Source organism: Zeus faber, assembly GCF_960531495.2.
Source record: "Zeus faber genome assembly, chromosome: 2".
NCBI classification, from domain to species: Eukaryota; Metazoa; Chordata; class Actinopteri; order Zeiformes; family Zeidae; genus Zeus; species Zeus faber.
Window position 1 is genome coordinate 47,207,379 of NC_137189.1, and position 18,100 is coordinate 47,225,478.

General features: G+C 49.4%; 1 protein-coding gene across 1 annotated transcript; it reads left to right on the forward strand.

Annotated features, from left to right (window-relative positions):
- Positions 1-208: 208 nt before the first annotated feature.
- crip2l (cysteine-rich protein 2-like) lies at positions 209-11,099 on the forward strand. The gene is made up of 8 exons (XM_080019208.1): positions 209-338; positions 4,672-4,766; positions 7,554-7,611; positions 7,950-8,081; positions 8,550-8,618; positions 8,828-8,922; positions 9,409-9,466; positions 10,483-11,099. The coding sequence occupies exons 1-8, from the start codon at positions 296-298 to the stop codon at positions 10,545-10,547; spliced, it is 615 nt and encodes a 204-aa protein (XP_079875334.1). The 5' UTR covers positions 209-295; the 3' UTR covers positions 10,548-11,099.
- Positions 11,100-18,100: the final 7,001 nt, after the last annotated feature.

Consider the following 18,100-nt stretch of genomic DNA (forward strand, 5'->3'; position numbering starts at 1 on the left):
TATTTTGAATATGATAATTATTGTCGTTGGTGTTGTTGTTGTTGCTGGATTATTTTAGTATTATTATTATTATTATTATATCCCTGGCCACTGTGCAGCTGCATCGGGGAGGAGGCGGGGTCTGGTCCGCGTGACGTCAGGCCGTGGGCGGGGCCGCGCAGATCCCGCAGGACGACCGACGGGAGGATGCTGCGCTCTGCCCTATTCAAGGTGCGTCGCCGCTGTGACGAGACCGTCCATGAACTGAAGGGAAACGACGCATTCGGCCTCGCCCCTCGGGTAGAATACATGGAACATGGCATCGAAATGTCCCAAGTGCGACAAAACGGTCTATTTTGGTGAGTCTTGCTTGTTGTTGTTTTGTTTGTTTGTTTGTTTTTTTCGCTCCTGCAGTGCATGCTGTTTGATGGCCACACCTTCCCAGTTTGATCTCACATGCGCTGACATGCGTTGTGCGGGTCGGTGTCTTGTGCATGTCGTCCTCTCGCGTCGGAATTGGATCCATAATTGCACGCATGCATGGCTGTTTCCCTGCGAGGGGACACAGACCTGGTGCTGTGGCGTTGTACCCTTTCGCAGGCTGTACCGTGGAGCTGCTCAACCCTTAACACCGCCAAGCGCTTGGAATTAGTTCCCGGTCTGCAGGGGCTTCTGGCTGCAGTGCTCGCGTGGTTCCCGCTCATTGTTACTCGCAGGTGTAGATTAAATTGCTTTTTTTCTCAGCTCATCGTTGCCTCGACCTGTGGAGACTCATTTCTACATCAGACACATGACGTCATGCAGCCACAGAAGCCTGAGTTTTTGCTCTGTTTGGGTGTAAGCTCATAGGGTATTTAATGTGCCTTATGAATACTTAAAAGAGACCATAGTCAAAGTCAAAATTTGATGTAATTCTTTTTTTGGTTTATATGCATTATTTATATTTAATATTTCATTGAGTTTAATATAATACGAATAAATTAATGTAATTTAATTGAGATATTTATATACATATTTTGACTGTTTATGGTCAAATTGTCAAATTGGTCTCAAGTAATTCTCAAAAGACATACTGTACACAAAATACTTTTCAATAGATTCCTCGGTAATGCAGGCAAGATAATGCTGTCAGTCTCCTGTTGGGATGGGCCCAAACTCTCTATGAATGCAACATAAAGAAAAGGCACAGCACAATAATAAAATGTTATGTATCTGTAAAGATCCCCAACTATTGCAGCCTGTGTACCTCTAATGGTGAGTTCAATTGACTGACAGCCATCTTGGATCCCATTAATTTTCAAGTCACATCACCAGGAGATGTAAATTATTAATAACGTGCACATTCATGTGAGGGTGGATGGTGAAGACCCCCTTGTTTCCCCTTAATTCCCTCTGAGAACAATAGGACTATCATTTCAGCACTAACTGCTGTGGACAGCTCCCATAAAACAGGTTGGATTGACCAACCAAACAAACGGACCCCACCCTTCTTTTTTATACACTGGAAAAGAATTGTCATTGGATATTTTTTTTAAAATCTACATTTTTAGGGTGTGTCAACTTGACAAATAATAATAATAATAAAGGTGTACATTTTAGTTTGAGAAAACCTAAAGAAGTATAGGTTTAACAAACCGGAGAATTGTTTGTTGAAGTTGATCCAAGGACTCCAATCACATATATATGTAAAAAAAAAAATCACGGTTGTTTAAAATATATATAAATACTGGGTATTTGATTGAAATAAATACATTTCTAGTTATTTAAATGTGTCCTCAGCTCATATTATTGGTACATTTCAGTTGTTTAACTTCTAGATCGTGCTGTCATTGTTTAACGTGCTCAAGGGCATTTTGATTGTTAATGTGTTTCGCTTATTATTATTTTTATCCGAGTCGTCTCTTCCAAACTTCCCCACTCCAAGCGGATTAGAGGCTCTGTAAATATTTAATTCGCTGTGTGACTAAAGCCTCAAGCCAAAATGAGCTCATTCTTTTCGATTTATCATGCCTTGACTCCCCTCTACTTGGCCTTTGAGGCTCCCTGTGAGGGCAACAGGCAAGAAGTCAAAGCACTTTCACAAAAATGATCGACGATTTTTAAAGAGTGAGACCGTATCGCTCTATCTGTTCACATATTCAAAACCCCCTGTAATCGTATGATACATTTTAGGATCATACAAACTACAGTATGTTGGTGATCACAAAATAAAGTGATTCCATACCTCATACAGTAAGAGAATAAAAAAATCCTCTCGCACTGACCAGAGAGCAGCACAGAGGCTTTCTGTCTTCCCTCATATCCGCAGTGCCACTCTTTTTTTTTTTTTGACCCCTTTGTGACGCCATTGGACCCCCGTGTTGGCTTGTTTTTCATTGCCAACCCAGAGCCTCATTATGAAGCCTCATTCATTCTGTGTCCTTGTGCCAGAGAGTTTGGGGTTGCACGGTGATTAGAACGTTTGTTGTGTGAGTTACGTAACACATCTAAGCAGGGGCAAAAAACTCATTCATACTGTGAATAATAATGATGGAAAGGAAACTGGCCCCGGCTCTCATAGAGAACGGCCGTAAACCCTGGTAATATTTCTTTATAGAGACGTTTGACGCACTGAGGTGTTTTGCCTTCAAGCATTGGCATGTTGATCCCAAATTCACCAGACACCTAATTATCCCTAATTACTGTCCTTGGGACTTGGGGTGTGTGTGTGTGTGTGTGTGTGTGTGTGTGTGTGTGTGTGTGTGTGTGTGTGTGTGTCTGTGTGTGTGTGTGTGTCTGTGTGTGTGTGTGTGTGTGTGTGTGTGTGTGTGTGTTCCGCTCTCGTTCTCTAAATTTGTTTTTGTTTGAACACACACACACACACACACACACACACACACACACACACACACACACACACATATATCAATTACACTGTGTCTATTCTCTTGGTTCTTCCTGTCCTTTTCGTTTTTGGGGAGTTTTTCCTCATCAGCATTTAAGTTGAGGGAGGACGGGCCCTTTAAACTTGAAACATGGGACTAAAGTATAACTGTGATGAACGCCCTTTCCAACCAAGAGTTATTCGATTTCACCCGTTTCGACTCACAAACGCACACACCCGCCAGCAGGGCCCGAACCGAGAGCGAGCTGGTTGTCAAGGCGACGGCGTGTGATGGATCACAGTGACAGTCGGAGCAGAAGCAGATATCTGGGTGGATATTCTGGGAAAGGACATAAGAGGGCGGTAGATAAAGCACCCCCCGACCCCCCCCCCCCCCTTCCCCCCTCTCTCCGATCATCATGTTCCCTGTTAGAAGGAGGCCGTCTGTCTGCGGTGGAAAGCCGAATTTGTTTTTTTTAAGAAGTTAACACCGGATAAAAATGATCATGTTGTCGGATCTTAAAACATCCGTTCCGGCTCTCTATATGACAAACCGTTTCCAGGCCGCCGCATCGCTGCCCTCATACCTTTGTTTGCCTCGACTGCAGCGCGTCCAAGGAACATAATAGGCAGGCACACGTTTCTCTGTTTGAACCCGAGGCACAGACTCGAGACATCCATCTCAGACGATTGCCGTTTGTTTTGAACTTTGAAGTCACATTTACTGAGGCCCAGGCGTTAGACAGTTGGAAACTAAAGCCTCGGCGTCTATTAATGGCTTATCATATAAAAAAAACCCCAAAAAAACAGTACAACAGTTGGAAAAAAAAGGTGTCTCTCTGGTGTCTTCAAAACCAGACAAAACCCACTCGCCGTCGAGGTATTAATGAATTCTGGCATGTTCTAAAAAGGCCGGCGATATGGAGCCCAATTATAGGAAATGTCAATGTCTGCAACAGGATCCAAGTCAGCCCACACAGTTGGATTTTCCACCGAATTCCTTGGGAACCGCTGTATTGGACACGTTTCTTGCAGAATTCCGTGTTTTATTATTTAAGTCAATGATATAATGGATCCACACTGGAGCGTTTTTCTGAACGAGGCTCAGATGTTTCTGGAGGAACACATCGGTGTGTGCTAGGACACTGTGTGTGTGTGTGTGTGTGTGTGTGTGTGTGTGTGTGTGTGTGTGTGTGTGTGTGTGTGTGTGTGTGTGTGTACGGGCGCGCCTGTGTCTGTATACATCTGTGTATCTATGAGGACCGGACTTACAGACGGAACAGACCAAAGTGGAGCAGTGGCTTTGGGAGATGGAGGAGGATTTTCAACATATGGGACGTGTCGTGCTGAGCAGCAGTGCAATGCGTCCGCTTTAACAGATGTGTTGAAATAGGGGAAAAACAAAAGAGGAAAAAAGGAAGGGATGGGAAGGGAGCATTCGTCTCTCTCAGTGGGTGAGATAACCACACTGCCCTTTAGAAAACAACGGAAGGAATGCACTCACAGGTCTGATATGAAGAGCTAGAAAGAGTCCATGTGACTGAGGCTGAGGGGCTTTCCACGGAACAGGCAGCCGCGCTTTAATTTAAAGAGGCACTGCACCCGAGAGCCGGCTCAGCTGTGAACTGAAGTACACGACTGTTCTCTGACGAAACACATCAATCCCAGTCATCGTATTCATGGCGAATGTGATCAAATCGGCGTTGCAGATAGTAAGTGTGCCTCAGCGCGCCATCTGTCTCCCAGTGTGTAACGCTGTGTCTGTGATGCGCGGATCTCAATAATTCTTGCTTCCTGCTTTCTGCTTTCTATCTCTTCCTCCTCTGCAGCGGAGAAGGTGTCGTCCCTGGGACAGGACTGGCACAAGTTCTGTCTGAAATGCGAGCGCTGCAACAAGACGCTGAACCCGGGAGGCCACGCTGAGGTGGGTCCACCTGGAGAGCAGTGCACTCCGCAAAAAAAAACAATTTTTTTTGAAGAAGAAGAAAACTTCACTATGTTTTAAACTAAACCTTCTTTTTTGATCATTGGGAGATATTGATCCCGTGCTGAGAGAAGGGCTTCAGCTGGCAGCCACGCAATCGTTATGAGGCATCTTCACGTCACCAATACTCACAAACAGAACTTTTCAAGCAAGAGAATATAAACAAAAAAATACACCAACAAAAAAAAACAAGAAGGCAATAGCTTGCGCTTCGAGCCCCAACAGCAAACTATTAACCAGTTCACAAACAGTTTGCCGACCTTCCTCTGTCCGCGATCAGTCCGAATATCACAATAGTACAACTTCCCTTCATGCTTCGTTTCCTTACAACACCTTTTGTGAAGACTCTGTGCTCTGCGAAGGCACATGCACCGTGTTTTGATGTGATGACCTCACCCACCAGTCAACTCCTCAAATAGTAATGAAGAAACATTTGGTGTAAAAATATGAGCATCGTGAAGAATCATCCGGGGAAAAGCTTTTCTCCAGTCGGAGATGCTTCTCAGTGGATGACTGAGAATCAGGCTGCACCATCCAGATATTAAAGAACCAGCAGGGAACAGTTGCTTTTCTGTGTTACGGACAGTGGTTGATGGAAAAAACTGAGAGTCATTCATATAACTAAGGTTCTATGAGACCATAGGATGACCTCACTGTCAGTAACAGTGTTACGGTACTTACCGCTGAATACATTCCTTTAGCCTATGTGTCAAGATCTTTATTGAAAGAAAGTCATGCCCATCACCCCGGGGGCAGGGACTCGCCTGCATGAACAGGTGAATAATTCCACTCCATCCTCTTTGCGTGGAACGTCGAGCCTCTTCCGGGCAACAAAGGAGGACAGTGACGATCATGCTGGGTTATATTCATAACTCTTGTTCTATTTCCACCTGCAGAGACCGTCACTGTCGGTCTCGTAGCAAGAGGAACGGGGTGCAACCCATTCCATAGGGCCGCCGCAGAGGGTGCCTGCTAAGTGTGCGCCCTCGTACTGCCACAAGGAAGGCCACAGTAGTGGAAGCATAGAACTTGATGGTGCTGGCTGCCTTCCCCTGGTCCAGCTGGGACTGGAGCAAACTCACGACCAGTGGAACAGGGCCTGAAACCGGATCAACCTGCTTGTCTGCGTACCAAGATGAGAACACCCTCCATCTGAGAGCATAGTTTACCTGAGTCTATAGGGCCCCGGCATTCCTCAGCCTCTCCTGCACCCCACTGCCCCATCCCACTCCTGAGCACTGGGTTCACGGTCGGCAAGACAGTTGCAGGGCTGCAGGTTTTGGATGCCTTCTCTGGTCCCGAGAAGGCCCAGTGCCACTGCTGCTGCTATCGTACCCAACAAGCACTGCAAGGCTGACAACTCCCCATTTGAAACGACTGACAAGGCAAAGCAACTTGTCCACTCTCTGTGGCGTGAGGGACTCCAGCATTGACACCAGGGTCTCCAGGAACAGGCCTATAAATGTGACCTGCTGCCTTGGATACAGATTTCTCCATTTTGAAACCCAGGGACTGGATGTAGTCAGTACCAATTCAGTATCTGCTACTATGAGCCTGCTTGACGGGCTGCAAATGAGCCAGTCGTCTAGGTAAGGGAACCCCCTAAGAGCCCCCTAAGCTGGAGGGGTGCCAGAGCCCGTGGGTCATAGTGGGTAAACACCCTTGGGAATAGTGAGAGGCCGAAGAGTCGTACGTGAAACTGATAGCCTGGCCCTGGAATGCGAAGTACAGGAAGGGCCGGTGACCGGTCCAAAGCGGTATATGAAAATAGGCATCCTTGAGGTCTGTTCTTGTAAACCACTCCCCCAGAACCACAGACTTCAGAATCTGAGCCATGTGTAGCATCCTGATGGGAAGGTCCCAGTGAACGAAATCCTTCAGCGACGAAAATGGGAAAATCCTTGGGAAACTGTGGCCAGTACCCAAGGATAGTCCTCTGCCGCAGCGACCAATGGTCGAGCTTGTGGCTGGGCAACCACCCCCCCAAATCCCCCCAGGGATATCAGGGACAGGGTCCAAGTTCTGCAACCCCAGTATCCTGGCTGCGCTCAAGATTCGGCTCCCAGGACCTCTTCCTACTCAGACAACCTGGAGTCAAAGTGCCCTCGTCCAACAGGGACCCTGGAGGGAGAGAGCATATTGGGCGGAAAACTCGTCCACCTCATGGCCACTGCCCAGAGCACTAGATGCCTCACTCCACTCCTGCCAGGTTTAATCCTTTCTGTAACGTCTCTAATGGCAGAAAGTATTTGGTCTTTGGTCGCATTGTCAGAGTCCGCCCTTCCCTCGTAGGCTGCTCCATCGTATGTTTGCTCGAAATAGAGAGAAAAAGGTGGAACAAGAACAAACAAAACCCCACCGCAATCCTCAGGGACGCAGTTGCATGTGCACTGATCACCCACGGCTGACAAACAGCGGCTCCTATGCAGCCTACATCAGCTTCCTACCCGATCGCAAATCTCAGACGGCACAATGAGCAGGGCAAAGAGGATTTGGCGGAATGAATCACCCGTTAACATAGGTGAGTCCCTGCCAACGCGGTCATGGGCGTGACTGTTTTCTCAATAAAGATCTCACCACATGAGGCTAAAGGAATGTATACAACGTAAAAGTACCATAACAATGTTACCGACAGTGTCGGTCTCCGCAGGTCGAAATAGAAAGAAGCTGACACTACTGTTTGGGATTCGTGGTCCTCATCCCTGTGCGTCTCTTGTGCTTCCACAGCACGGCGGGACGCCATACTGCCACAAGCCCTGCTACGCCGCCCTCTACGGACCAAAAGGTTCTGCTTCCTGTCATTCAATGCCCAGCATGGAAAAAAAACATTATCATGTTTCACATAAACATTTACGTTTATCATAAAGATTAGACATTACTGTACACGTGCCTCTAATTTAAAAGGCTGCATCTGTGACATTTTAACTTCTTAAAACCACTCAAATCCCATTAGGAAAGCTCCTGAGTGGGTTATGCTAAGCTTTGCAGACCCCGTTGGAACTCTCGCTCTTCACCGATATTGTCATTTCTTCCTGATACAGCCTTTGACTGCCTCCTCTAAAAGCTGGTTTTGGAGTAAAAAAAAATGCAATTAAGGAGGCTGAGGCGACTGTCTTGTTTTAGGTGTGAACATTGGGGGTGCGGGTTCCTATGTGTACGATGCCCCCGCCAACGAAGCCCCTGCCAGCGTTTCCATGGAAACAGATGCCAAACCGGAGGAGGCGAGAAAAGCCCCCATCCGGGGCCCGGTGAAGGGTACGAGAGAGTGGGAGGAACTTTGAGGAAAAAAAAGAAAGTGACAAACCGTTCAGGGAATGAGGCTATTTGAGCAAGTTTTGGCTTTTTTTTATTTTGTTTAACTAACAAAAATAAAAGAGAAAAAAAAAATATATAGAAATGTACAAGAGAAGTAGGCGAAAATAAACCAATTATCAATAATCATGATCACTTATGACTCAGCCGACCCTGGCTAATAAAAGCCCCGAAACAATGAATCATTAAAGAAAGAAGGAAAATAAGACCCATTGTGCAGAGATTAGAGAATGAAAGAGTGTGTGTGTGTGTGTGTGTGTGTGTGTGTGTGTGTGTGTGTGTGTGTGTGTGTGTGTGTGTGTGTGTGTGTGTGTGTGTGTGTGTGTGTGTGTGTGTGTGTGTGCGTGCGTGTCTGTGTGTGTGTGTGTGTGTGTCTGTGTCTCTATTCCCAAATCTGTGTTCCTCCTGCAGCCGCCAGCTTCACCTCTTTCTCCGGAGGACCTGACGTGTGTCCCAGGTGCAACAAGACGGTGTATTTTGGTGAGTTACGCTCTTTTACACTCCTTTGGATGAGTGATGCCTGACTACAGTACTGTGTATGAAATATACAGTACACTATACAGTATGTGAGAAAAGTGGCTGTCAGGATATCAGTGGGAGGAGAGGGTGTTTCCATGGCGATGAATTCACTGCAATTATGTGTGTGTGTGTGTGTGTGTGCGGGTGTGCGCGCGCGTGTGTGTGTGCAGCCGAAAAAGTGTCATCCCTTGGAAAGAACTGGCATCGTCCGTGTCTGCGCTGCGAGAGATGCAGCAAGACCCTGGCCCCCGGCAGCCACGCGGAGGTGAGACGCGCGGCGTTCATCGACTCGCCGCCGCCGTGCACGCTTGCTTTGCACGTGCACTTGTCAGACACAAGGCGCCTTGTTTCAAGTCACTGGGAGGTTAAAAACACTGTTGTGCATGTAAAATGTTCCCGTTCCTCTTTTTTTTAGTTATCTTATAACCCTGTTATAGCAGATTATGAACTTCATAAATAATACACGTTCATATGCGTTAATCCGTAATAATAATAACTTCATTGAGTATTTTAAAGTAAAGTATCCCAGAATGATATCAAAAGGTAATATTTAATGAATCTATTTGACCAATATGACGAAAGTGCTAAATTTTATGTTTTATGAGACATGACGTGTACTGTGTGAAATGTGCTGTGAGTTTCGATCAGTTTTCTCTGACATCATCGTCAGAGAAAGTCTAATAACCCATAACGTGACCTGGTTTTCAACACTGGTTTCAGTCCGTACTCACGTGTTTCCGTCCTCTTCCAGCACAATGGAGAGCCGTACTGCCATAAACCCTGCTACGCCGTCCTGTTTGGGCCCAAAGGTACCGAAATGACATTCCAATTTGATTCAAATATATGGAGTCAGGGCCAAATCAAACAGGAAATGTCATCTTGTTCTATTGTGATGTAATGAAACCGAAACTGCACACATCAGTCTCACTTTGGTGTAACATGAGCGTGTGAGATGCCGGATGAACCTGTTCCAGGTAATAAGACGTGGCATGTTCAAGTTCACGTGTCGTGGAGGAATGAGGAGCGGGATGACGTTGTCCTCGGAGGAATCACGCTTTACACCAGTTGGCGACTCGCGCTATTCATATCACACCATTCAACGCTGTTCCACGCAGCCCAGCAGTGGTGATAATCCTGTTTTTGGAAGAACAGTGTGTAAACCCAAATGTAAGATAGTATGAATCCTCCTTAAAACCTTGATTCAAGGAGGATTGAAAATACCTTGAATACCTTGAATACCTTGGATAGATAATGAGGTACATTGAATAGCTCTGGAGTCCCTGCTCCGTAGCTCTGAAATAAGAAAAACATACAGAGTGGGACTGGGTGCGATAGTGACTAAATCAAATATCGCAATATCTTTGGACAAATATCTCAATATCAATAATCTTGCGATATTTCAGTGGGGGTGGGGGGGGACTGTTGGTGTTTTCATATGATATTTACGCACAATCAATTATTTGAGAAAAATCATGAGCAATGGTGATTTCATGACCCTTGATTATTACAGAATGAACATTCGATCGAGTCACCGAGTCTAATACAGTCAGGTTGGCAGAGGTGGGTTTGATATCAGGGTGTAGTTTCCTATAGTTTATCCCAATCCTATATTTTCCTATTTGACTTCCTGAGCAGCAGCAGGGCTGAGGAGGTAGGAGCCATTTAGAAGGGACTTTTAACATAATAATACAGCAGTAATAACCCTTCAAACCGTCACGGGCGTATTGGAGACGTTGCCTTTAAGATCTGACCTTGAAGATCTGACCTTGACGATCTGACCTTGAAGATCTGACCTGGAAGGCCTCCCCTTTGTGCGCTGTTCCAGGTGTCAACACTGGAGGTGTAGGCAGCTACATCTACGACGAGCCCGCCGCCGAGCCCCAGCCGTGAGCCGCCGACGGCACCCGGCAAGCTCCGCTGGATCCCAAACCGGCCCCCAAACCTCCGCCTCCGCCTCCGCCTCCCCAGCGCCGTCTGCAGTTCGACCCTCCTGGACGGGCGGCGCCGACCCCCACCCTCTCCTAGACGTAGCTCTGTTGTGTCCTTGCCTCCGGGACGGCGGCGGGTTCTCCACTTTGATTTGCCGACTGGTGTGTTCCCCTCTCACTGGGATGGATGTGTAGACGTTTATGTGGTATTTGTATATTGTTTATATATCTATTTTTTGTACGGAAGCAAAACTTTATAGATCCTCCCACGTGAAATGCGGGTTCGCCTCCACGCAACGATGTGATGTGATTTTTTTTCATGTGATGTGATTGATTTAAATCAAATTCAAACAGTTTCTTGGAGGCCTGTGCACTAGAAGTAGAAAATTAATTAAAAAAACAAAACAAAAACACTTCCATAGGTGTTTTTCTGTCTTTCCTCCTGGTTCTGGGTGTTGGCGTAGTCAGTTTAGATGTAGAACAGTGCACCGTCATGGTTTGTTTTGGGTGAGTGTTGCCTCCAGTCGGTTCAAAGAAAGAACACAAGTGGTCGACTGTTTTCTACAATAAAGACGTGTGAAACCCAAACAGCGAGTTGAGTCACGTATTCCCCTGATAACCAATCGCATACTGTACATACATGAATCAGCTGGACAACTGGAAGATGTTAGATTGTAATAATAATTCTGCTGATGATCTTCGTGATTACTATTATTGACGCTCGACTCCTTGTTTTCTCAAGTCCTGTATCCCACGACGATACGATTGTAATGGGTGTGGTTAGGACCCAATTGCAGCACAAAGACAGGCAGGGATATTTGGTAATGTATTTTATTTGTAGAGCGGACGGAAGACAGGCAGGGGGCAGGCAGGATACATCGTCGGGGACAGGCAGGTTCGATAACGAGGAGTGCAGACAGAAGACAGGCGGAGGGGCAGGCAGGATATGTGGTCGGAGCGAGGCAGTCGGTAGCGGGGAATCAGTCTGGAGAACGCTGAAGAGTCTGGTGCAAGCATCGAAGACAATCTGGCAATGGGTGACTGGTGAGAGAGGCATATATAGTGGTTAGATTGCAGATCGGGAACAGCTGTGTGCGTAGGTGAATGGAGTTGGATTAATGAGACAGGTAAGGAAGGGGAGGGGAAGGTAGATGAAGGCGGAGATCCCTGACAGAACCCCCCCCCCTCAAGGGACGGCTCCTGACGTCCCAAACACTAAACAAAAAAAAATAAAAAATATGAAACCAAAAGTCCATGCAGGGTGGGAGGAGGGGGTCCGGAGGAGGGCTAGTACTCGTCCGAGACCCCGTCCATCTCCTGGTCCTCCGTTAAATGGGCCACGTGATCCTCATCGGAGTACTCATCCGAGACCCCGTCCATCTCCTCGTCCTCCGCTGAATGGTCCTCGTCCTCCTCGTCGGAGGAGGGACCCACAGGGTCGACATCGTCCACCTCTGAACCATCGCTGGAGGGTCCAGACAAGAGAGGTGGTGGGGTCTGCGGTTGGGAGGGATGACCCGGTCTGGAGGGCTGGTCAGGATGGCGCTGATGGAACCTCCTGATGAGGGTGTGGTCCAGAATGTGTCTCGCAGGGACCCAGGACCTCTCCTCCGGACCGTAACTCTGCCAATCCACCAGGTCCTGCAGGCCTCTCCCACGCCGGCGGGAACGTAGGAGACGGCGGACAGAAAAGGCAGGACCCCCGTCAATGAAGCGCGGAGGAGGCACCAAGGGGGCCAGAGCAATCTCCTGGACCGGCTTAACTTTGGACACATGGAAGGTGGGATGGACGCGCATGGACCTGGGGAGCTTGAGCCGTACTGCCACCGGGTTGGCCGATGAACCGAGGAGCCAGCGTCTTGGATTCCACCTTCAGGGGGAGGTCCCGGGTGGAGAGCCAGACCTTCTGGCCCGGCTGGTACTCCGGGGCCTGGGAGCGGCGACGGTTGGCGGCAGAGGCGTTGCGGCCAGCGGCTTGGAGGAGGGCGGCCCAGGCCCGGGTCCAGGTCCTGGAACTGGGCGGGACAGGGCGTCAGGTTTGACATTGCGTGACCCCGGCCGATAAGAGAGGGAGAAATTGAACCTGGTTAGAAAGAGCGCCCAACAGGCCTGACGGGAGTTCAGTCTTTTGGTGACTGGATATACTCCAGGTTCTTGTGGTCAGTCCACACCAGGAACGGCAGCTGGGCTCCCTCTAGCCAGTGTCGCCACTCCTCCAGGGCCAATTTGACGGCGAGAAGCTCCCTATTCCCGATGTCGTAGTTCCTCTCGACCGGGGTTAAACGCCTGGAGAAGAAGGCGCAGGGATGAAGCTTCTGGTCGGAGGCGGTTCTCTGGGACAGAACAGCTCCGACTCCCACGTCGGAGGCGTCCACTTCAACCACGAACTGCCGTTCGGGGTCAGGCAATACCAGAATGGGGGCTGAAGTGAACCGTGCCTTCAGGGCCAGGAAGGCGTCGTTGGTGGCGGCGGACCACGGAAACGGCACATTGGAGGAGGTTAGGGCTGTGAGGGGGGCAGCCACCGCGCTGTAGCCTCGGATGAACCTCCGATAGTACTTGGCAAAACCGAGGAAGCGTTGGAGTTGTTTGGGGGTGTCCGGGGCGGGCCAGGTGGTGATGGCTGAGACATTGGTGGAATCCATCTGGATGGTCCCCCTCCCTACGACGTACCCCAGGAAGGAGACGGTCGGGACGTGAAACTCACACTTCTCCGCCTTCACAAAGAGTGTGTTCTCCAGGAGGCGCTGCAGGACCGTCTGGACGTGGTGGACGTGTTTAGCTTGGGATCGGAAGAAGATCAGGATGTCGTCGAGGTACACGACGACGAATTTGTTGAGCATGTCCCTGAGCACGTTATTGACCAGGGCCTGGAAGATGGCGGTGGTTGGTGAGACCAAAGGGCATCACCAGATATTCGTAGTGACCGGAGGGAGTTTTGAACGCCCTCTTCCATTCGTCCCCCTCTCGAACTTGGACCAGATGGTAGGCGTTGCGTAGGTCGAGCTTCGTGAACACCGTGGCCCCCTCCAGGAGTTTGAAGGCTGATGAGATGAGGGGCAGGGGATAGCCGTTCTTGACCGTAATGTTGTTGAGACCACGATGGTCAATACAGGGGCGAAGCGACTTGTCCTTCTTCTCCACGAAGAAGAATCCAGCCCCCGCCGGGGATGAGGAGGGACGGATGATGCCCGCTGCCAGGGCATCGTTAATATAGGTGTCCATGGCCTCTCTCTCCGGGGCGGACAGGGAGTACAGGCGGCCTCTGGGGGGGGGGGGGGGGGGGGGGGGGGGGTGGAGCTGGGCTGGAGGTCGATGGCAATATCGTACGGCCTGTGCGGGGGAAAGGATGTTGCCTTGGCCTTGCTGAAGACCTCTGTGAAATCGAGGTACTCGACGGGGACCCCCAACATGTTGGGTGCGGAGCTGGAGCTGGTGGGTGGCTGAGGTGCGGCGGCTTGCTTCAGGAAGACCTGATGGCACGCAGGACTCCATCCCAGAATAGCCCCTGTGGTCCAGTCGAGGTGTGGGTTGTGACGCTGGAGCCACGGGAACCCCAGGAGGAGAGGGTGACAAGGTGAGTGCAGGATGCAGAACTGTATCGTCTCGTGGTGGTTGCCAGACAGGAGCATGCGGATGGGCACTGTCTGATGGGTGACTGTCCCCAGGAGGCAGCCATCCAGGGCAGTGGCAGGTACCGGAAAAGGCAGGAGAACTCGACCAACGCCGTGCTAGGTTATCGTCGATGATGTTAACATCTGAACCAGAGTCAAGTATGGCGAGGGAATGTGAGCCTTGGGGCAGGAGCAGCCGAGCCTGGCACAGGGGGCGTAGGTTGGAGGGGGATTTGGAGGTGTGGCTCACCAGGACCTCCTCCCTCACTGGCAAGCCCGGCCCTTTTACCGGACACCTGGAAATGTAGTGTCCAGCTAGACCGCAGTAGAGGCAAAGGTTCCCCATCCGGTGTCTCTCCTTCTCCTCTGGGGTGAGGCTGGCCCGGCCAACCCGCATGGGAGAGGCCTCACTCGTGGGTTGACGGGCCGGAAGAGCTGGCGGCCCGGAGGAACCTGGAAGACGGGTTGCTGGGTGGCGCTCCACTTGGCTCTGACACCTCTCTCGCTGCCGGGCCTGGATGCGTCGGTCGATACGGGAAGCAAGCTCAATGATGCCATCGAGAGGTGGGCAGGTCGTGGGAAACTAGCCATCCTTCACGTACTCTGCTAATCCCATCAGGAACGCGTTCCACTCGCTCAGTCGAGCCTGGATGCGGAAGTCGATCGCGTAATCGACCACGGAGCGGGACCCTTGACTGAGACCCAGGAGACCACCAGCAGCATCGGCACCTTGTGATGTCACCCCGAACACCATGCAGAGCTTGGCGGCAAAGGCGTGGAAGGAGGACCAGGCTGTTGTGCGTCGTTCCCACTTGGCCGTTCCCCACAGCTGAGCACGGCCCGTCAGGTGATTTACGGTGAACGCCACCCTGGCTTCCTCGGAGGCGAAGGTGTGGGGCTGCAGAGCGAAGAGGATGGAACAGTTTGTAATGAACGGACTACAGCCGTCTGCGTCTCCGGCGTAGCGTTCTGGAACCCCCATCCGGGGCTCCATGGAGTATCCAGGCTGGGCCGGTGCTGGTGCAGGTGGGTCCTGGGAAGCAGGCGGCGAGATGAACTGACTGAGAGCGATGGCGAGCTGCTGGACCTGGGCAGCTAGCGTGGCGAGCCCTTGCTCCTGGCTAGCCGCTGCTAGCCGAACGTCCGCTGAGGTGGAGGCTCGGACAGCCTCCTGGTGTTGGAGCTGTGACTCCACCCCTCCCAGGCGTGCCAGCAACTCGGGGTTGTGTGCTGGGTCCATTGTTGGCCAGATTGTACTGTAACGGCTGTGGTTAGGACCCAATTGCAGCACAAAGACAGGCAGGGATATTTGGTAATGTCTTTTATTTGTAGAGCGGACGGAAGACAGACAGCGGGCAGGCAGGAGACGCCGTCGGGGACAGGCAGGTTCGATAACGAGGAGTGCAGACAGAAGACAGGCGGAGGGGCAGGCAGGATACGTGGTCGGAGCGAGGCAGAGACGGTAGCGGGGAATCAGTCCGGAGAACGCTGGAGAGTCTGGTGCAAGCATCGAAGACAATCTGGCAATGGGTGACTGGTGAGAGAGGCATACATAGTGGTTAGATTACAGATCTGGAACAGACGTGTGCGCAGGTGAATGGAGTTGGATTAATGAGACAGGTAAGGAAGGGGAGGGGAAGGTAGATGAAGGCGGAGATCATGACAACGATAGATTATACTAGATGGTTTTGATAATGCTGATGGCATTATAATAATCATCATATTGTAGAGACTAATATTTACATAACCAGTAAATAATCAGCTGCACAAGTGCTGCCCTTTGTTAACAGAGAAGTGTACATATATTTTATTTAATTCTTATCTTTATGTGTTTAGGACATTATGCTGCCGTAACAATTTCATTCATAGTGTTATTTTATATTATAATTTTGTTATGATTACATTATTAGCAAAAGGAATATAAGACAGAAACTCTTAACCATAGGAGGTTACAAAGTGACAGGTATTATTTTACCAAAAGACAAAGCGCAGCGTATTAAGCTTCATAAATATATACGCTTCTGAGGACAACTGACACGCACCAGAGTAAGTTCCACAAGATAAAAACCCAATAACGTCACTGTCAGAACTTATAGACATTCCAGAGATATCAATGTAAACAAACTTCCTGAATTATAATTGCTGGTAACAATAACCACAAGAAGTTACATAATACAAGGAACATGTATTTATTTGTATGTGTTTTGAAATATTTGCAATTTTATTGTGTTTTTGGTGTAGCCCACTACAAATTCATTCATTATATATCCTCGATTTTGAAGTCAGTTAAACCACTCACCTTAGTTTATTTATTTCACAGTTTACAAAAATCATTCTTATTGTAAAGGCAGATTTCTGTTGATGTATAAAGTGCCATAAAATAATTATGTTCCCAAAATGTGATTAATAAAATAATAATAATAAATAATTAAATAACCGCGCCGACAATATTGACGAAACAATAATCATGATTATAATTTCAGCCATAATCGTGCGGCCCCACTTCAGAATGGAGGAAACCCACCCACAGCCACAAACACCATCCCATCATAGAACTACACTGTAATAAAGCAGAAGGAATGAACTTCTGCAGTCACAAAATACAGAGAGACAAAGCACATCCCTCCATTGAACTTTAACGACGAAGTGACCACCCTAGACCCCGCGTACCGCTGCCTGCAGCTATATTTATTGTTATATTTATAACCTTACAATAATCAAATCTCAAATCTCCCGCAAAATGAAACTCTGCATTCAAAACGACGCGATGTTCTCTCCAAATGGCATTTTGTGTTGAAACGAAATGACGCACACATCACCGCCATCGGAAAACATTTATCAGAACCAGCTGAACACCGATGTGCTCCACGTAAAACACTATGAAAACACTCGTATCTGCTTGTTTGACTGTCTACCTGTACCGAACCTGCTCGAGTTAAGGCTGTTTGTATGCCTGCCTGTCTCTCCACCAGCCATTACAACACTACATACTACTACGAATGTACAGTCGTCTGTTGTCAAATGTTTTTTGTGCAATGCTTCACACTCAAATACAAAACACACGCAGACAACACTGTTTATTATTTCCCCGAAATACTGTCTGCGTCCCAACAAGCACAGCGTGGGGCGCGTCAAACGTCGCGCACACAGAACAACGGGTGGAAAAAAAAATGCGCTGTGTACGGTGAAAAAAAAACAACAACAACAAAAAACGAGGCCGCGTCCTTGTCTTTTGTTTCGGTTTGGGCGACAGCGCCTCGTCACCTCGTCGCGGGCGACGGTCTTCGCGGCGGAGCAGCGGGAGAAGCGCTTCGTCCACGGCCCTGTCCGCACACGCGTCTTCCACGGCTTGCGGACGGGGGGGTGCACGCGTGCGGGTCTTGCGGTCACAGACCTTCCGTCTCCAGGCAGAAAAAAAAAACCTCCTCGATCGGATGTAGAAATGGAGAACACGGTGGGAGAGGAACGACGGAAAGGCGCGGGCGGTCAATGAACCAGAGCAGCGCCGGTGGAAAGCCAGGTTGTCCCAGAGGACAGCGCTCCCGGGCCGCCGCGGGTCGCCTGGTCCGCTCTGGCGGAATGCAAACTCCACACAGAAAGGTCCCGGTTGCGAATCCCGGCCATCCCGGGTCCTTTCTGTGTGGAGTTTGCATGCTCTCCCTGTGTTTGCGTGGGTGTGCTCCGACTTCCGCCCACCCTCACTCTATATTAGGGGGTTAATACTCGGAGTCGGTCCCCGGGCGCTGCGGTGCGGCTGCCCGCTGCTCCTCGGTACGGGATGGAATCAAATGCAGAGGACCGTTGCTTTTTTTTTTTTGTACGGCGACAATAAACAGGTATTCTACATTATACTCTAGTGTAGCGCGGTGTTGTTGGGTGCGAGCGGCCCGGTGACGGGTGA